At 30.9% G+C, this 22,275-nt stretch overlaps 1 protein-coding gene across 1 annotated transcript in view; it reads left to right on the top strand.

The window, feature by feature from the left end:
• LOC123658886 (5-hydroxytryptamine receptor 2C) overlaps positions 1-21,539 on the top strand; it is a 69,897-nt gene extending 48,358 nt beyond the window's left edge. Inside the window, exons 5-9 of the mRNA XM_045594179.1 lie at positions 5,068-5,190; positions 6,990-7,196; positions 10,062-10,231; positions 14,194-14,320; positions 21,132-21,539. Coding sequence (XP_045450135.1) covers positions 5,068-5,190; positions 6,990-7,196; positions 10,062-10,231; positions 14,194-14,320; positions 21,132-21,321 — 817 coding nt within the window. The 3' untranslated portion in view covers positions 21,322-21,539. The remainder of the gene's footprint in view (positions 1-5,067; positions 5,191-6,989; positions 7,197-10,061; positions 10,232-14,193; positions 14,321-21,131) is intronic.
• Positions 21,540-22,275: the final 736 nt, after the last annotated feature.

Here is a 22,275-nt window from a genome sequence, read left to right as displayed (position 1 = left end):
ATGTAAAAAACATTTTTAACACATTACCTTGCGGTATGATATATATGATTGTAAAGAATATTTTACAAAAGCGACGAAGCTAGTTCAGTCACCACAACTTGTCCAAATAATATTTATGTTTGTTTTGTGCCAAGTCGTTATAAAACAAGATATGCTTTTTATTTATTGACTTAGAAAAAGGATTTAAGTGTTACAAAACCAGGGAATCACTTGTGCTAATCTTAATATTTTGGCATACAGACTGATATATGTAAAATATATCTTCATATATTAATAAAATTGTTCATAAATAATAACTTTTATTTCGTAGTATCGAAAAATTTATTTGGCACTTGCCTCGGACCCAGCCGATAAGTTTTTACATATTTACCTGAAGATAAATGTATTGAAAATGTATGGGAACAAATTTATCTGACGTATCTTTAGAATCGTATAAATATGACGATATTATATACTAATATACATAAGTAGGTTTTAGGAGTACCGTACAATTTCAAATTTTATTTGACTTAGCGCTTCGAGAACGTTCAAGGTCTTGTACAATAGAATAGTTTAAATTTGGCTGGTTTTTGAAAGTTATTACAAGATACCTTTTGCGTACTAGAATGATAATGTAACACCTTTAAAAAAATTGTATTAAAATTCCTTTGTTTTCGCTATTGTTTACAAATTTAAATTTATCAATCCACGTTCGCTACAGATAAAAAAGAACCCACGAAGCCAGTGGCCGAATATTTTGAAACTTGTATGTATGTAAGTATGTGCGATGTATGCAACTTATAGCAGCTCATAATAATGCGCTTGAACCGACAAAAAAAACGGAGATGGTTTTAAGTCGACTCGTATATTTTTAACCGACTTCCAAAAAAGAAGAATGTTCTCAATTCGATTGTATTTTTTATGTATGTGTTAGCATTTAAATTTGTAATTCTGACAATTATTAAAATATTGGATTTTGTGTCGTTATTACTCTTATTGTTTATTCGCTTAATATCGGAACAGTACAAAGATGGTGACGCCATCTACCGAATGATTACGTAATACCTATTAATTTACGATTAGCCAGTCACTATTTCTTTATATGTTTTGCTGGATAGTTAAACAATAAATGCTTTTATCATTTAAATGTTCTTATTCTGATTATTATTTGTTGAAGTACCGGAAGTGCATAAAGATGAAGACACCATCTTCCGAATAGTTAATACTAATTTTCTGTTTGATTAGTCGCCATCTTTGTCATGTATTGGCGGAATTATTGTCGTATAAATATGATAATTTGTAAGTGAAGAAGCAGTTATTGTTTAATTATTGTGCGGCTTGCATTGCTGCTCGATAAGTGGCGTATTAGTGGTTAGTAGTGCTGCTCGATATGTGGCGTATTAGTGGTTAGCGTGATAACTTATTGAATGTAGTTAAAAGTGTGTATTGTTAATGAATAATTATAGATTTGAAGTGAGAAATAAATGTTTCATTGAGTGTTTTCAGTCGTGTTATACATATGTTACCTTTATATATATATAGAACTTATTTATAGAACTTTTGACTGGGTGGACCGATTCCGATGATTTTTATTTTAATCGAAATGCGATGCATGTTGTGTGATCTGATTTCAATTTGATTGCGATTTAACAAGTACTTTTTGATATATATGTAATAATGCGTATTTACTTGACTATTTTTTTGTGGACCTACGTTGTATAATATCGCATAACTTTTCACTGGGTATACCAATTTTGATGACTCTTATTTTAATTGAAAGCCGATGTTTTTGTTATGGTTCCATTTAAATTTGATCGTGATAACTGTTTTTTGAGTAATCTTTGATAACGCTTATTTACTTGACTATTTTTTGTCTACTTACGTTGTTGTTCTTGTCGATGTAATCGATTTCGGTTTCTTTCGTTAGCGAGCAAACACAATTATTTTGTTTAATTTTTTTGTTAAAAAGTTTTCAAATATATGTCAACACATCAATAACAATTATGCTATCAGTTAAAATTTTAAATACTACTATAATATTTTACTTGAAATTCTGGTTCCTGAAAAGCTGGAAACCTGGTTCTCAAGTTGCAAAATACTGAGTTTCGGTACCAGTTTTACAAAAGTTATTGATATAGCATCTATCTATACAATGCTAAAAAAATTTGATTTTTATAAATTTTCAAAATATCAATATTAATAGGATTTATTGCAACACATTTTAAGCATTGGTACAACAGGAAATATCCCGGAGGCGGCTCGTGACATTTTTTGGTAGAGGATCATAAAAAAAAAAAAAAAAACTAAAAATATACTAAAAACTAATTAAATGGTAACATTTATTTTATTTGTACAGAAAATTAATTCCGTCAATGCACGTCGTCATATTAGGCTAATTTCTCATACGAAATCTTTTATTTCACGCGTCAGCCTGTCTCGATGTTTCTCTATCGCAGTCATTGTATACAGTACTTGAAATTGTACTAAGTTTTTGTCCGTTTCAACTGACGCTTCACTCGTTACAATTTTGATGTAAAATTTACGTGTAGGTGTAGTTAATATAATAAATTAAAATATTAAATTTATAGGCATAGTAGAATAGAAAGAATGTAATGTAAGGATAGTATGTATTATAAAGAAATACAGATTTAAGATTACCTATGTAATTTTAGTAGGAGTGCACTGCACCAGCGCTCTTTAGGATGAGCCGCCTCTGTAATATCCTACACAATATCTGGACCAGCCCGTTTGGAGAAGTACTGAGGTGCTTTGTAAAGTTGAGATAATACAGAAGATAACAGATCAATAACACTGCTCATGAAGCGTTGTGTTCATGTGGTGAGTAAGGTAACCAGGTATTAAAAAAGATTACCTTCTTTAGTAAAAAGTCTTACAAACCTTGAGATTTTTTGATAGCAACAGTAAATTGACTCATCAACAAATTTCACAGTTTTATACTACAGATAATGCTTATCACATAGTACATTATAATACATTGTTATATTATGTTACAGCAGACAAGTGAATGTATACAAAGTCTTTATCTTCGCAACACAAAGGAAAAGTTTGCGAACTCATGCAATGACTAGACAACGCGCTAATGACAACAGAAGTAATATGGTATTCCAACAGAAATTTGGTATAACTTCTGTTAAGTTAATGAACATAGATTCTTGAAAATTGGGTTTTTGGAACGAAGTTCCTTACGGCAGGCTTGTCATTTGGCTGGGCGAGTGAACTGAAAAAAATGTGATACTAAAACCGTAAGAAAAATATATAAAGGAAGAGGCGTAATATCAGTCACACGACTGTATAAATATGACGTTTATAAAACTAAAATATTACTAGTAAACTTTTTTTTTAAATTATTTATGTAATTTTGTTTTTTTTTTTTATTTCATCTAATAGTTTGAATTATTATTACTATTATTATTTTGTTCGATTTATTTTATTTTACGATATTTGTTATTTTCTAAAATACTAAATTTCCCAAATACTTTTATGTTCTTAGGTAAAAACCAATCAAGAATATTTAAAAAAAAATTTGAATTAGAATATATATATAAAATCCAACATTTTTTTTTTTCAAATTGTGTTGCTTCTATACTATCCGAAGGAACTTCGTTCCTACCTGGTGTCCCATGTCACCACATAATTTTTACATTTAGACTCTTATAGATATATGATATAATTCTCTTTAAAGGAAAAGGTAAACAATTAGTTTTACTTTTTTATATATAAAAAATGTGTTTCTGATCTCCTGTTAAGAGCTCTTGTTAGCTTGTGCCTTCCACACACCTCGTAGAGTGTTAAACAGTCATTTCTTGTGATTATTATGAGGAACATTAGAGATTATTACTTCAGTTCATCTACATTTAAATAAAGGTAGTTATAATGTTACGAGTATCTTGGATACCAAAAATGGCTATTATAAAAACGTAAATATATACTTTTCAGAGATTGAAATGCCATTTGAATGTCCATGCTAAATATTTTGTTCTTACGTAAACAAGGTTTTCGCAACATCACTCAGATTTAATTTGTAAGGCGCGGCTTAACAATAATTGCCTATTGTATCAAAATTTTCAGAGGCAACTTCAAGTACATTAGAGGACACGCCGAAATGGGTGTCCCTATTTCTGTGTTTAATAAAATGTAGTGTATTCTTTTATCATAATCAAGTTACGTATCATAAAAATTACAAACAACTTATTGTTTTATTCTTATTTTGAATTTTTTTTGTTTTTTTTTCTAAGAATATATTTTTTAAAATTGTCAAACAGTAATACTACCATAAGTAAGTCTTAAAGTACATCAACAGATGTGTTAGTTTTAGTTCTTCATGTTCATGACAGTAATTTTAGATGAATTGAATTTTTCATTGAGATTTTATTAATTTAATTTTAAAGTTGTTTATTTTTTTATTATAATTTACTTAAGCTCTGTAAGAGTCTAATTTAATTCAACAAGTATTTTTTAACCGACTCCCAAAAATGGAGGAGGTTCTCAATTCAACTGTATTTTTTTAATGTATGTTACTTCAGAACTTTTGACTGGGTGGACCGATTTTGAAGATTTTAAATTTAATCGAAAGCTGATGTTTATTATGTAGTCTGTAACTGTTTGAGTAATCTTCGATAACGCGTATTTACTTGACTACTTTTTCATCTACCTACGTTGTATGTACGATTTTATTTTTGTGTTACCCACACATTAGGAATTCTAAACATTTTTGAATATCATATCAAAAATTGACCGCTCCAGCAGGGATCGAACCCGCGTCTCCGACTGACCGTGTCGGCGCTCTAGCCAATTAAGCTATGGAACGATGTACCCGCTAGATCGAAATTTTTGATATGATGATTTTTATTTTCGGTTGTCAAAAACACCTACGTAGTATTACTTGTCGATATAATTGAAGTCGGTTTTTTTTTCGTTTGCAAGCAAATACAATTATTTCAGTATTTTATAAACATTTAAAAAGTTTACGTCAAAAATAAAAAATTAATATTAATCGCGTGTTTCAGAAATATAACAAATCTAATATAAATTAAAATATATTTTTTATTCTTTATTTTCTTCAACTAGGCAATGCGGTGGTTACGACAATGGATCAATGCAGTGTGTCAGAAGATTAGGAGCCAGGAGTTCCCCGGATCTATCACCAAACGAGTCGAGGCAACTAACTTGGAGAGTAACAACAAACACACGGTACATAGCTTATTAAGATCAAGTCTTTTTGGTTGAATGTATTGGTAAGATTCTATGAAATTTATGGAAAAATAGCTATCAAAAACTTTAAAATATTTATAGACGTAGGGATCACAGCAGTTTATATAAGGATTGTTTCGGGACCATATCGTACTTATACAGAAAATGACTGTAAATTTTGAAAATTACTTAATTTATAAAAATTAGCTGTGAAGAAATACTAAAAAAGAAAAAGTTTAAAATATGTTATATTTCATTTAAGGTTTGTAATCACTAAAAGAGGAGTTTATTTTTAAATTTGTTCCCCTGTGGGGGCACGTAAAATATATTTAGACGTACTTTGTGCTTCATCCTCTTATTTCAAGTGTACTTTAATCATGATATTTAGGTTGCAAATTTACACGTGGACAGAAAATACTGCAGTACATTTGCAACTTAATAAATTACATTAACCTTGCATCGGTTGCGTAGATTACATATGTAATCCGCCCATACAAAATCGACAATTGCTTAAAAACCATTAGCATTAGTGTCGTGTGTTTCAGATACTTTAAAATGAATGTTTGAGCAACATACTCCATACAGTTCGAACATTTTTTAACTGTCATAATTTGATACTATCATGAAATTATTATAACAGAATATTTTATTTTATTTATTTATTTATTAAACTTTATTGCATACACAAAAAAGAAGATACATTTTAGAACGATTTGATACAAAAACAAATAATGTATGCAAAGGCGGCCTTATCGCTTAAAGCGATCTCTTCCAGGCAACCTTTAATAAAAGTAGTATAAGAAAAATATGTCGGTAGTAGTGCGCAATCAACAACGCAAGTTTAGCACGTATAATTAAATTAATTACAATACATTTAACGTATGTATCTACATAAACATATAAACACATATGTAAACACATACACACTATATTTATACAAACATACAAATAAAAACAATATACCAATAGAAACAATCTATATCTCTCAATAATTTTAGAATAAAAATGAATAACTGCTTGAATTCAATCATAAAAACGAACTTTTTAAGCTGAGTCCAGCCATAATAAGGAGATTATCTATTTGGAACCATAAATCTAAATCTTAGTCTGGGTCTGATGAGCGGGACATCACAAAGTTGGTTAGTGGTCTCAGGACGTCGTTACAATGTCTTGACGATATGGCCAAAACAATACCCTTGAACAGAGAATTATAGAAAGTCACTAGATCATAAGATCTAAATTAGAGCCAATATGTGATATTTTGTCGATTTAGAGATAATACTTGATAACAATAATGGTAATTAATAATGATAATAATAATGGACATCCATTATTTGTTAAACAGACGTTGTGATTGGGTTGTGTTGATAATAATTAGTTTATAAAGATGTAGTGATTATATTTTTATATAACTAAGAAAAATATTATGTTTCAATATTTTTTTTTTCAATTTGAAAATGGATTACGTATGAAATCCACGCGACTAGACGCGTAACTTATTGGTGCGCGACCTATACAGGGTTAAAGGTTAAAAGAAAATTATTGATGATATTCCAATAAATTAAAATAAAGCACAACCTCTTTACATAACAATAATGATCATTTTGGTAATAATGATTTGATAATATTGATAATAATGATCATTTTAAGATATAATTATCTAACGTCTTTCCAGTATAACGAGAAGAAGAAAACTTAAATATATGAGTATGAATTAGAAGTACATAGAATGTAAATTAAATAAAAGCAATATTTCTAAAGTATTTATAAATATTAAACATAAATTTTATCATTATCAGGACACAAAGAAATAAAATAGGCATGAGCGTCTCACAACCTCAGCTGAGTTACATAAATGGTTGCGGTAATGGCACGGGGTCGGGGTCGATGCGGAGAGGTCGGGACGTTGCTACGCAGACACCACCGAGTATAGCAGCAGAAACCAGACGAGCCAGACTAATACCGTTGAAATTGACATTGGCAGCACCAAATGCACTATCTTTGAGGTAAGTAGTCATTTTTACTTATACTACTAGTAATCTTTAGGGTTCTTGATTTCCTTTACTTAAAATTCTTAAAGGTATTTTTAAGCCCGCTCAGTAAAATAGCGGGAACCAGAAAAGTTAGACTGTTGCAGCTAAAATTTACTTGTGCAGTTCTAAACGCATCTTATTTCCATTATCGAGGTTAACAGGAGCTAATATTATAAAACTAACGAATTCCTTTTAAATGTAACAATCATTCAAGTTTCATAAGATCAAAATAGAGATTACCTTTACCCTTAAGCCTGTATTCGTATTCATGAAAAGAATAAACAAGAAGTTATAAAAAACTATTCTTCGCGACCCATTTCAATCAATATAGGTTATTGACAGTTTCATTAGGAAAAAAAAGAAATCATCGCATCCCAAAATCCAAACGTCATAATATTAACTTTTTGGCTACTATTCCGCTTCTATTTTGTAAATAAAAACGGGTGTTTCGCTTGTTTCCTTTTTGACTAAGTAATGCCGTTATAAAGCTTTATTTTAAAACTAGCTGCATGGACAGACTTCGTTCTATCAAAAGTTATTAGTTAAAATAATTTTAAATTTTTTTTTAAGTATTAAAACCTTCCATGGGCTTCAAGGAACATAAAAAAAAAATTAGCCGAATTGGTCAAGCCATTCTCTAGTTAGGGGCTTAGCTACATTCATTTTTATTATATAGATAGATAATATTTTGTCTCGTAATATACAAATTAGTAAAATAATTCTTTTACTGACGAAGCCTTTAAATGTAGCATGAATAAAGTTTTGCCCAATTTTTCAGGTTTCAGACCATTTATAAAGATCTAAACAAATTTGTAATAATTTTTATAATTTAGAAACACCGATTTTATACTTTTAACTAATGAGTCTTATTTAGCCGCATCTGTTCAAATTATTCCCTCATCTGTTTTAGGTTTTATAGTCAAGAAAATTCGAACTGGAAGTTTTTCCTTTCAACTCATCGTTTTATCATTGGTGATGATCTTGGGACTGAGCTTAATTGATGCAGCGTATACGCATTTTAAAATCAAAAGCCTACGAATATTATAAGCAAAATTATTAAAACTTGTGTAAAACACAATAAATAAGATTTAAAAAAAGTATCTGGAATGTCGTGCATTGATTATGCTAAGTTGAAAACTCAACAATTATTATTATTATTGTAAGTTCTAAGTGTCTTTCCTTTTCATGCTGTCTCTACAAAAGTAGCTGTAAATATACTTTGTATGGCATCTAAAAGTATATCTACTGCGGTAAAAATGTTTTAATGCGAGTGGCAGTTAACAAAAAATAAAAGTTATTTAGATACGGACGGTAATTTTTCATATCAATGAAAATAACATTTTTTTTTATAATTTGTTATCCCCTCCGGTAAAAATGTTACTTAAGATTACATCTTGATTTTAATGCGCGTGACCCAAGCTGTGTTTATATTTATGTTTTTCCTCCCCTGTTTCGTTGTTGCTTGTTTGGATTTATTATTATTTTTTACTGTACACAACAAATACATTACAAACAAAGCTTAAAGTTAGTTACAGACTGTGAATTACAATGGGCAGACTTATGGCTAATTATCCATTTTTTCAAGACAACCCACACATAAAGAGGAAACTTACTATCGAAATTGGGTAGGTAACTAACTATAGTATGTAATCAATAAATGGAAATTGAAGATAGAGTTTAAGTGAAATAATAAAAACACAAATATACATATAAACAAAAAGGAAAAACAAACAAAAGAAATTGCACTATAGGTTTATTTTATACTTTATTGTACACCACAAATATATTACAAACAAAGCATAAAGATAGTTACAGACAGTGAAGTACAATGGGCGGACTTATGGCTAATTAGCCATTTCATCCAGACAACCCATATATACATACTATATACTATATAACACAACACAATTTAAATAATTTCCATCTTAATATAGTGATCCTTAACACGTTTTTTAAATGCCAACGACGATTTAGCCTCCCTTATAGGTAATGGTAGATTATTCCAAATTTACATATAGTCACGCCTCTTTCCCGTAGGGGTAGGAAGAGACCACTTCTTTCCACTTGTTACGATCCTTACATATTTGTTTCGCTTCGTTCACTTTATTTAAGATACTCTCGACTTGGTCTTTTTTCAAGACGTCCTTTATTTGGTCTCGAAACGTCCGCCTAGGTCTACCCCTTCCAACCCTTCCATTCACACTCGCCTTATACTTTTTCGTATATCTTACCTATATTTTTTCGTCAATCGTTCTTCACTCATTCTGTTGACATGGCCAAACCATCTGAGCATACATTTCTCAATTTTTGTCACTACATCTTCTTTCAGACCACAAAGTTTTCTTATCTCACTATTTATATAATTTAAAAGCCTGAATAATAAAAGACTGACCAAAATACTTGGACTTATGTAGGGTAACTTTAGCATAAGTTTTCGGGATGATTTTAATTCTGAAGTTCCGCTGAGATATACAAATTTTTCTTTTAAATAAGATGAAAAATTTGGATTAAATAGGACACAGCACAGCAGAAAAACAATGAGTATTTAGATCAAATTATAAACGTTATGTTCATGTTATGTACACGTTATATTTCATTTAAACTCATAATATATTGAATTTTGTTATTGTTTAGGATCTATTAGTTAGATATTGAACTCGTTATCGACAAATTGATTAATTTATCGATAACGAAACACAAAGACTAATACTGAAGGCCACTGTTTAAACAACTATGTCGTGATATAACCATATGGAAGTACAAATAGAAAAATCGACATTTCGACAAGAACAAGAGCAAGGTTTTAACACGAATAAATTTAAGTTATTCCTTTGACAGATTCTTAGCTAACCGCAAAAAGGACAGATCGTTGTCTGCAAATGCTGTTGCCAACGAGCAGAAAGCGACAAAAGTACTAGGATTAGTATTTTTCACGTTCGTCTTGTGTTGGGCGCCGTTTTTTCTACTCAACATATTATTTGCCTCGTGTCCAGAATGTACCGTACCAGGTATGTTATTAAATCAAATTTTACAAATTAATGTACTATATTAAGGTTTGATAAGAGTGATGAAATTATTAAAAAAATGTAAAAACAAATAATGAATATTTGATATCATCAAGGCAAAAGGAGAAGCATCGATATGAATGTTCAAAACCAAATATATTATAATATACTATAGCATAAATATGTAAGATAAAAAACGAAGAGGTAAGTGTAGAATAAATATCAAAATTTATTTTGACAATAAAAAATTACTATGACTTATTACCAGACGACGTGTTGGCGCAATGGTCACAGCACTGGTTTAAGGCTGTTACGCTGGCAGTTGCGGTTTCGATTCCCGCACATGGCAAGCATTTGTACTAGCCACACAGATGTTTGCCATAGTCTGGGTGTTTGTGCAGTCTTTGTGGGTCTCCCCACCGTGCCTCGGAGAGCACGTTAATCCGTCGGTTCCGGTTGTTATCATGTACACCTTATAGCCATCGTTACTCATAGTAGGGAATATATCCACCAACATGTATTGGAGCATTGTGGTGGATTAAGCTCTGATCCTTCACCTATATGGGGTAAGAGGCCAATACCCAGTAGTGGGATATTACAGGTTGAAACGTTATTATCTATGATTTTTAAAGTTAATTTCTAAGAAGAAGGAATAGTTTCTAACAATGTATCCAGTAAGACAAAAAAAGAACACTTCATAAAAACATATTTTATATGCATCTATACTACGGTCACTAAAGATACAACAATGTAATATGGACGATGTAATAGACGTTGCATCGTCTCCCATTTCTGAGTATTTTTGAGATTAAATATTATTGCCTTCAATTGGTGCATCTTCAAATTGAAGGTTAGTGCTTAGGTGAAGAAAACAAAGATTTTGTAGCATTCTTGTAATTTTTCATTTATGTTTTATTCCTTAAAATTGTAGAACCAATTTCTTCACTGTCGTCGTAGTTTCCTTTTCCGGATATTCAATATTCGAGGAAATTGGAAACTAAAATTTCATAAAGGTATATTCGTTGCAGGTGCCCGAAAAAAGCAATTTCTTTTCTTATGACAGTTGTCATCAACATCCATTTAGAGTTTACCTTCCGCTGTGTCATACACGAGCGTTTATGAATAAATAAATAAATAAATAAACGAACGCTTTACACTCCGGAAACACAAACAATACAAGCATAAACGCCCAGACCACGACAAACATCTATGTGGCCTATACAAATATTTGTCGTGAGCGAGGATCGAACTCGCGACTGCCATCGGATCAGCCAGTGCTACGATCGCTGCGCCAAAGCGTTGACAATATTTTTTATATTTATATGAATAATTGTATAGTAAGAAATTATATTCTTTGCAATAGTTTCTGTGGTTTCAGAGTATAACGACTACAAACAACATATGCTAACTTCCGTTTCATAAAAATAAAAGAAATAAAAGAAATCTTTTAGTTCCAAAAGATATTGTAATGCAAGATGAATATCTGTTCAAAATACAAATCAAAGTTGCCTAATTGTGTTGGGAGATCGTTCAATTCATTCTGCTATCCGTAATGTTAATTCGAATGTTATTTTACAAGTTTTAATGGCTTCCAGCCGAAATCTTCCGAGACTTTTACCAGCAACTTAAGGTGCGTTTACACTTTGCTGACTTAGTGTGTAAATATTTAGAATAAAGGACTAAAAACTACACTTTTGTTCTTTTTTAATTGCAAAAAAAAATCTAAGAAGCACAAACCGGATTTTCAATTTTAACAAATAAAAAAGATAAAATAAATTATGAACTTGTTAAATTTTATATTTTAGATTGTAGTACTTATTAAATTAATTTGTACGAATGTGAAAGAAAAATTGAAATAGTAACAAATAGCAAGATTCCGTAGGCCCATTTATTGATATTGAATTGATTTTAGAGAAGTTTTGAATGATATCTATTCTGAACCGTTAGTAGCTCAGCTTATTTGAAAAAGGCATTTATAAATAGTACCATAGTAAGTACGTGCTGTGTGGCTGTGGCACCAAAGAATATAGCCACCCCCTCTCTTCCCAACTTAAAACGACGACCGATGGTGGGATAACCGTCCTACTGCTGGTTTTGAAATACACAGGCCGAAGACGGGCAGCAGCGTCTTCGGTGCGACAAAGCCAGCTGTGCGGTCACCAACCCACCTGCCCAGCGTGATGACTATGGGCAACACAAATGAGTTCACGCCATTTTTGGCGTGAACTTGTAGAGGCCTATGTCCAGCAGTGGACTGCGATGGTTAAAGTGAATGAATGAACAGACCGTAACACATAAACACTATGAAAATAGCTAAAATCAATTACACAAAAATATAAACTTTTTGGATTAAGATCCGAGGTTTTTCATGTATAATCGCGGCTTTGTCTGTTTATGGGACGTTACAGACTGATTAATTCATTTCAATAGTACTTTTTTTCTTCCTCTTACTTAAGATGAAAAATATTCAACAGATAACTAATGATGTACTTGTGAATTTGTGTCGACAAGTACAATTAAAATCCAGTTCTGAAGTGTTGAGTTATTGAGAATAAATACTCGAACGAACGTCGAGTTATAAAAAATGGACTGCTCAAACGTCTTACTTCTTAGAACTATAATTTTTTTTTGTACGTAAATGTATCTAATACTATTAAACGAGCAATTCTTATATATATAATTTGAATCTCGGAAACGGCTCCAACGATTTTCATGAAATTTTGTATGCACGGGATTTCGGGGGCGATAAATCGATTAATTTTTAGAAAATTTCGTTTTATCCCTGTTTTTAGGCAATGAAAAAATGGCTACAATATCGTTAGAATACGAAGGTTAATTGCGCAATGACTAATAAAGTTTTAATAGCTCGGTGGGGAATCGGCCGGTCGAGATTGACCGAGAAGACCACGGTTCAAATCACCATGTCCAGGTCGATTTTTTTCTTTTTTTTTCTAATTGCATTCATGATTTTTTATTTAAATAACCAGTTCATATTTTTTATTATTATGTCGGCAAAATCTTAAAATATCATTAATATTTTATAAATATGTAATTCGTATTTAAATATGATTTCCAAAAAACACGATTTACTAAGAATACCGAGCTAATTTACTAAAAAACTCGGTCACCCAGATACTACACCAGGTATTTTATATTAGTTATACTTAAAATAAATTTGAATCTTTGATCTGTTTTTAAAAAAAAACCTTTATCTATGTTTGATTTAATTTAAAATGATTATAAAATATAAAAAAAAAAAAAAAACATTTCGATGTGCTTGTTAGTTCATAAATTTTTAAATGTAGAAATTTATCGACAAAGGTAGTCTGTTTTGATGTTTTTTTTTTTTCAAAAACTGAAGGTAAATAAGTTGGTAGACAAACAACTCTCTTTCGGCTTGCTTCTAATAGACGATATAATTGTTTGTGTGAAAAAACCGACCTCATGTACATTGAAAATTAATACAACGTTGGTAGACGAAAAAATAGTCAAGTAAATATGCGTTCATGATTCGAAAAGTAGCAGTAAAAAGGTATGAGGTAACATACATTAAAAGTTACAGTCACATTGAGAACCTCCTCCTTTTTTGGAAGTCGGTTGAGAAGATCGTTCTTGCAATCAAGTACTACGATTTAAAAGACCTTCTTCATGTAAGAAAGATATTAATTACCTCAAAAAATAGAATGATCGAAACAAACACATTGAAGAACATAACAACAGACGCAAATAATCTTTAATCAATAAATAAAATAAATAAATAAAGCAAAGATTCTGTGCCTCTACTTTCGGCAAATAACAAGTCACATATGACAACACTATGGACTATGACTATGAATGAGCTAATCTTAAAAACCAAGGCTTTCGGAAAATTATTTTTATTTCGATAACCTTTTATTGAGGAAATATTACCAAACCCATAACCATGACGTGTTGTTTGGAATACTAATAACCTTTCTATATTTCAGAGCACGTGGTGGACGTTTGTCTTTGGTTAGGTTACGTGTCTTCTACTATCAACCCAATCATTTACACGGTTTTCAACAGAACCTTCAGAGCTGCCTTCTTGAGACTTCTTAGATGCCATTGTAGCAGGTATGTTATAAATAATAATAAAAATATGATACTCATACACACCGCTTAGAACTTACTTCAAATTAGTTGCGCACACCACTAAAAATATTTGTTGGTACTGTAAGTAATTGCAGTAACTTTAATTCATACATACTATGTTGTACCTATGTTCGATTTCACACATACTCATATGATTTAATATGACATTCATTACATTTACATATTAATGTGTGAGATGTTACTAAGCTTAATTAATTGTTTTAATACCTTGAAAGTTTGAAAAATACTCTTTACTTAACCCTTGGAAAATGTGTGACAAAAAAAGTTTACTTCTCCTTTAACTTCCATAAGGCTTACTTTATGAAAATTGCAAACAAAGCTAAATTAAATATAAAGGGACGTTAATGTAAGCGTTCATTACAATTTCCACGGTATTCAAGAGTTTTAAGTACACGACCTTTTTGTTTTGTCTAATTTTGTTTGGAAGATACATCGTTCAATTTGTCTTAAATTTTCTCTTTGCTAGATTTAGGGAACGTCTAATTATAGTATTTACAATAACGTCGTTTCAAATTTACAGGCCTGAAAAGTGTTTTTATGATTGCAATAAAAACTTACATTTAATGAATGCTTAAATTAGTGAAATTGCAAATATATAAAAATGTATTATATGATTTTTATTATTTAAAAAATCTTTACCTATGAAATTGCCGTTTTCGATGAAATAAGTTAACGCACTTTTTTTCTCTATATTTTTTATTTTTATTATTCAAAGTAAATTACCCATGGAATCAATGCATTTTTGCCAATGTAGTGGTAACTTATTGATGCCTTTCTTGAAAAACTCTGCTGGACAGGAGGCAACAAACTCTTCAAAGGCATTTTGTACTGTCTCTCGGGTAGTGAATTTTTTTCCCGTCAAAAACTTATCCAAATCTCAATCTAATGGATCTAACCAACTAGCTGAGCGCTTGCGATTGTCGAATATAATCCATTTTTCGTCACAAGTAAAAATGCGATTCAATACGTCATCGTTTGTGTGTATGTTGAGAAGTGCAAGGCACGTCTCGACGCGTATTTTGCGCTGGCGTGCATTCAATTCGTGAGGCACCCATTTATCGAGCTTCTTTACCGTGCCAATTTGACGCAAATGGACCAATATTGTTTAAGTGCTAACTTCGAAAGCTGCTGCTAATTCAGCTGTAGTTTGAGAATCATTAGCCTCCACAATCACCTTTAATTCGTCTTTGTGGACCAACATTTCCGGCCGACCAATAACGGGTGGTACGATCGTTAGTAGTGTTCGTACCGTAAACGTCGTTGATGTTGCGTGCCGCTTCTGCCGCTTTGATACCACGACAAAACTCATACTCCATAATCACTCGAATTTTTAACATATCCATGATGACGGAAAACGTACAAATGCGATGTAAACACAAATCCATTTTTGGCACGAGCTTGTGGAGGCCTATGTCCAGCAGTGGACTGTATTAGGCTGGAATGATAATGAATGATGAATAAATTATATTTTTGTTTTGCATAAATACATTTTTTTTGACACAAACGAAATTATCAGAGTGCCGGCCTTATGAGGCCACTATGTCTATCCAGTAACTGATTTGTTTGATAAGTATCAGTTGGTTGCTGAATATATGTGGCATATTTTTTTTGACTGTCTACCCTGTCTAAAAACTTTATGCACGTGTGCGTTGTTGGTAAATTATAATTTAGTTACAAATTTAGTCTAATTCAATTCACAAAATATTTTACAAAATAGTCAGACTAATTAGATTGTTTACTGAAAATCAAAAGTTAGTCTCATCGTTGACTAGAACCTAAGCGAATCTCAAAGGAATATTAGCGGCTAGACGTTTAGTTACCAAACTTTACTTTTGCCGTTAGTTGTTACAAGTTACAATCTCAGTGGATTAAGTCGTGGTCATTTGATTAAATAAATGTCACTTGGTTTAATTGAGAACAGATACTCTGATTACATGTAAAGTATTTTTTTTGTTGTTTTATTATTACTTTTTTTTTTAATTTTGCAAAGATGTTTTTGCCTGAATGTCGATAGATTATGTATTCAATGAATAGTAGAAACTAATGTATACTACTACTGATATTTTTTATGGTAAGTAAATAAAAATAGTCTTTAAAGAATTAATTATTACATTTATTCAAATTCATTAAATGTATCAATATATGAATCTGTAACTCTTATTTTTTATTCTGTGATTAAAAATAAGTGTTACAAATTATATTTATTCTGTGATTGTTTTCTGTATAGCCTTAAAATATCTGGTAGTCTTGTAATTATAAAATGATGAATTTGGAATAATATTTACAATGTCAATGTCAAATTTGCAAGACAGTCGTAAAACAAAATGTTTATATAAATCTAACTTTTTTCATGTCTCGTGCAAATTTAAAATATTATTCATTAAAAAATGCTTAACTATAATTTATATCTTAAAGAAATGTATGTAAAATTTAATACCTATTGATGCATTTGCTAATGCGATAACGTAATTATTTATTTCAAACAGTTTTGTTCCTTTTGTAAAAAAAAATAACCAACATCGAATGGACCCTGCAGTTTCATATATGAGGGTAGATGAAAAAACGAATTGTTAATTTTATTTTTTTTTAAAGGCTGTTATTATTACGTTCGGACTTTGTGGTACAAAGCAGAAGCAAGTTAATTTCATGCGCAATTTAATAAACATTGGACATCACTTAAATATCAGAGCGCTGCTAAAGCCTCGAATTTCACTGTAGCTCCCAAAATTCATTTTGTGATGATTTCTCATCTAGTTTTTAGTACAGAATAAAATAGAAAGGATTATTTATGTTTAATAATTGTTAGTATTTGGCAATACAATTTTTTTTTTTCATTATTATAAATGCATAAAATGTATTACGCGTCAACGTTGTCGTTAGCTTTTCTTTTATTTATCCTTTAATTGTTTTTAATTATGTATATACTATCTCATCATTACATTACAGCCTATACAGTCCACTGCTGGACATAGGCCTCCACAAGTTTACGCCAAAAATAACGTGAACTCATGTGCTTTGCCCATAGTCACTGGCAGGCGGGTTGGTGACCGCAGTACTGGCTTTGTCGCACCGAAGACGCTGCTGCCCGTCTTCAGCCTGTCTATTTCAAAGCCAAATTCCAAGGTGGTAGTGGAACTGTGTTATCCCTTAGTCGCTTCTTACGACACCCTTGGGAAGAGAGGGATATATTATCTACTATTTGTTTAATCTTTTTTATTTTATATATTAAAAAAAAAAAAACATTTTTTAAGGTGATGTAGTCAAAATGTATCAACAAGGCTACAGTTTGATCACTAAACAAAATTTTAATTCTTTTACCAAGCGGTGAAGAGGTGTCATGAGAATTCAGAGGACAAATATTTCTTAAATGTTTGGTAATTTTTGAAATATTGAATAATATAATAGAAAATTAAAAAAAATATTCTACGTTCATAACCCATTGTTTTATAGCATAGTGCAATTTGAAGATTCACCCGTAATGGTTGGGTTCGTTTAGAGATTTTCAATTAATAGATCTTGCCAAAAGGATAAATTTTGATTGCTTTCAACTGCGCTTTTGTTCTGTTCGTAGATAATGTATTCACGATAGTTCATGAATAAAACATTTTGGGTTGAGACAATAACTGCGTGCCCTAACGTCGAATTTATTAAGCATCTGTTTTTAAGAATCTTGTTAGTTTAACAACGACTATATTAGTCTTTAATTGTCTTTGTTTTTTATGAAAAATCAAAAAGTTTGGTAATATGTAGACACAATTCTGCTTCTGTTCTTTACTGGGGTTGCACAGCAGGAAATATCCTGCTTAAAATTTGAAGCATCCCAACTGGGGAAGTACCTTGACCTTACAGAAGACCACAGCTAAATAACATTTTTTCCAAGCAGTGTTTTTGTGGTGAGAAAGGTAGTCAGAGTTCTTGAAGAGCCTCGGGGTAAGGTCAACAACGCACTTGCGATACTTCTGGTGTTGCAGGCGTCTATAGGCTACGGTAATCGCTTGCCTTTAGATGAGAATTTGTTTGCCGACCTAGTTATAAAAAAAATCATGTTGGGGACAGATTATCATAAAAGTTCAAATAAATTCCTACGTGGCTTTAGCTAGAACTAGATACTGGTTTCGAACGTTAATTGACTTGCTTTGGATATTCTGGATGTTGTAAATATTAAACGTAGTTTCAATTAAACGGCAGCAAAGTAACCTCATCTAATGATATCGATAGTGAAATTGCATGTTAGATTACGTTCCAATTCAATACCAAATCTGTGAGAAATTTACGATCCGCAATATTACATGTAGCAATATTGCATCCAATTTCGAGGCCAATGAAGCTGTTATTAATTCAATCACCAATTTCATAAGCAGAATATTCTGAGCAGGTTATATATAAAGCGATTTCGACGCTATGGAAAAGGTCTATAATATAAGTAATTGATAGTTGTTGAAATATAACTATATTAAATATTTCAATAAGGACCGTTAGTTAATCTATCGCGTGGTATTTAACAAAATAATTATTGTCCAGTTCGCAGAGTTGTTAAAAATATAAACTACTAAAATAAAAGTATCCTAAGTTACTCCTTATTCAAAACTCCTCCGTCAAAATTGGTCTAGCCGTTTCAGAGAAAAGCCAGAACAAACACACACTAATTAAGTCACAAGATTTTCATATTGATTGTGCAGGAAAGAATCAAAAATAAACGCTTTTTACTAAATGCATGGATGTATACGCGGTACATATATCAAAATAACATTTTTGCCATTGTTGTCTGTCTGTCTGTCTATTTGTTCCGGCTAATCTCTAAAACCTGGATCTGCTAGACCGATTTGGACGGGACTTTCACTGGCAGATAGCTGATGTAATAAGGAGTAACTTAGGCTACTTTTATTTTAGAATTTTATTTATTTTATAACTCTACGAGCTGAACAATATCTTTCTTTCAAATTTCACACGGATGAAGTCGGGGACTCAGCTAGTAGTTTAATATAATCGCAAAATCATTCGCGAATGTAATTCTTTTCACGCTTATAAAATAAAGTATTTTCGGCAACCTAATACGAGGTGGAACCTATCGTTTATTTTTGAAGCGTTTATGTTGATGTGTGCAGAAAAGAATCAACAAAAAATTCGCACTACCTCTTTAAAAAAATCGTCAATTAATATACATTTTGTCATACCAAACATTTCAAAATATATATTTTGTATAATTTTATCTGAAATCGTACTCTTTACTGTTCTAAAGTTGCTTTCGCTAGCTAGTAAAACATTAGTGATTAGCTTCACCTTACTGCATTCGTAATAATGTTCAGAATTTGTAAATTAACTAATTTACCAATTCTGAACATTATTATAATTACATTTACATATTTGTAAATAATTAAGGTCCCTTATAAATTACTTTTTTATCATAATTTAAAAGATTATTTTAATTCTGTGTTTAAAAATACCAACAATTTTCTGACTCTCATATACTCGTATAAGCCTTTAGGGAAATTTTATGCATATTAATTAAGAAAAAAAATTCGAGGCCTTAATTTTTAGCCTAAATAATCCACGAGATTTTTTTTTGTTTGTTAACGCAATTTATTTAGGAGACAATTTGTACCTTGCGCGATATTATACACGCAAAGTAATTGGAAATGTATCTCATACCAAAAAAAAAAAAATAGCAAACCTTGCTCTGAAACATTTATAGTGAGATAACAGTCAACTATCCGACATTCACATCATATACATCGATAAATGTCTATGATATTATGAAAAAAAATATATAATCCAATTTTTATTTCTTATATTTTACCGTCAGTTTGGATGTTTTCACATTCACTCCACTCTATCGCAGTTCAGTAGTGGAACTGTTATTCTTTATACGCCTCTTACGACCCCCACGGGGAGAGAGGAGTTGTTTTCACATTACATTGTTTTAATGAAAGTTATGTAAAATAATTATTTCTATGTAAAATTCTATCACAGACTATTTATATGTAAATATTGATTATTTTGATTACAACCTAAAACTTAAATCTGTGCCTTGGCCGTGTATCACCCCAAAATTTCTGAATGAATTTATATAAAAGTTCCTAAGAGTATTTAATTCCATACATCGAACTAAGAACATGCATACTTTTTATCATGCAATTCAATGCGGTTTTCTTGAGAAAAAGTTGAAGATTTGAATTCGTAGTCGTGAACAAAGTAGGGGGTACCTCCCACTTGTCCATAGATAGCTTATATAAAATATATATATATATATATATATATATATATATATATATATATATAAACAGTTTCTCTAAAAGCGTACAGTTACAGCCTAAAATTACTTAAAATGAATAATTAATATTTGCGTTAGTTTAAGTAATAATACCAATGATTAAAAGCTATTTCTAGCTTAATATTTACCGGTAAAATTATCGACAAAACTTGAACTAACCAACAATGCCTTATTACACTAAAATAGTTATATATTCACCATAACTTAGAAACTTGTTGTGGAGCTAAATTTATTTAAAAATTTTATTGCTTCTATAATGTAGCTGCAAATTAAATTTGGAATTGTAATTTAATTAGTCAGTCGACAATAAACGTGTTTTTATCCCATCGTAACTACGGGTATTAAGCAGACAAAATAATTTTGATTAATTATAAAACTTTGTATTCATCGTTGACCCAGGATTCGACTCAAGTTAATATTCAATTTTGTGGATTTGTAGATTTAATAAATATGTGTACACTTAATTAATATCTTTTATTACATTTGGCTTCTTTTTTTCAGACGAGGTCGTTGTACTCGCTATATATCTGTCGGATCAACGCGAGGCGCGTCCCAACTCTGCGCACGATCGGCTTTACCGCTAGCGATATCGTTGCGACCGTCAGCAATGCCGACAACTACACCGACACAGGAGACTACTGAAACAGTACTTGTAGAGACACAGTTAAGTGATTTTAAAGTTCGATATTAGATGTGTATTAGTATTTTTTAGTGTACAGATTATCATTCATAGTTTTAAGTTCCTCGTCTGAATGTTAATTGCTCTAGATTTAATTATGTCAGTTGTAAAATGAGCTATGTGTAATTAAAGTTCTTAAGATATTTAACCGTGGAGTATTATAATAGTTAGTACTTAGTATTACAATTATCTTCGATTCAGGGTTCCAATAAAATCTCTTTTTATATAGATCTAAGGTAGATTATTTTATTTTAAACTAGCTGCCCGCTAACTGCTGCCCGCGACGTTGTCTGCGTGAACGCTATACAGCACCAAAAATACCTACGATTATAGTTTTTAAAATAACATTCATTTACCCGTTTCTTTTTTACATTTCATATTTACAAAAGTGCAGTAGCAGAGGGTCTTTGTGACTGACTGTCGTTTTTAAAATTGCCCTTCAAAAAGTGCTTATTTTCAGCCTGATTTGAATAAATGACTTTATGTTGATTCTGCTGAATTAAGTCCATAAGTTGTGACTGAAGCAGATGGAGAAAATAATAAATAAGGAATACAGAATAGGATAAAAATACATAGTTATAGAACTTCTCAAAGACATAGATGAAGCAGCTTAAAATTTATATAAACAAATTTTTTTTAATTGTCTTACTCATCTCTGAAACGAATTAACGATACAATTTTTAAGAAGAAAATGCACAACTCCATCTATTACTTTTAAAAACAACTAATAACCTCGCAACATGATCAAATTTAAATTATTTATATCCAAAAAGGGATTGATGATGATGTTTTTGAAATCTCATAGATGGCGCTGCTTTAAAATTGTCTTGATACTACTTATATTCATTTAATTATGTTTATCGGCCTAAAAAAACGGCCTAAGTTACATATATTGCGCGATTTTTATAGTGTTAAGTTAGCTTATAGCATGGTTATCAACATAATAACAACAACATTCAAATATGC

The sequence above is a fragment of the Melitaea cinxia genome, chromosome 2 (assembly GCF_905220565.1).
Source record: "Melitaea cinxia chromosome 2, ilMelCinx1.1, whole genome shotgun sequence".
Classification (NCBI taxonomy): Eukaryota; Metazoa; Arthropoda; class Insecta; order Lepidoptera; family Nymphalidae; genus Melitaea; species Melitaea cinxia.
The sequence above is the reverse complement of the archived record's forward strand: the minus strand, read 5'-3'. Positions and strand labels throughout refer to the sequence as shown.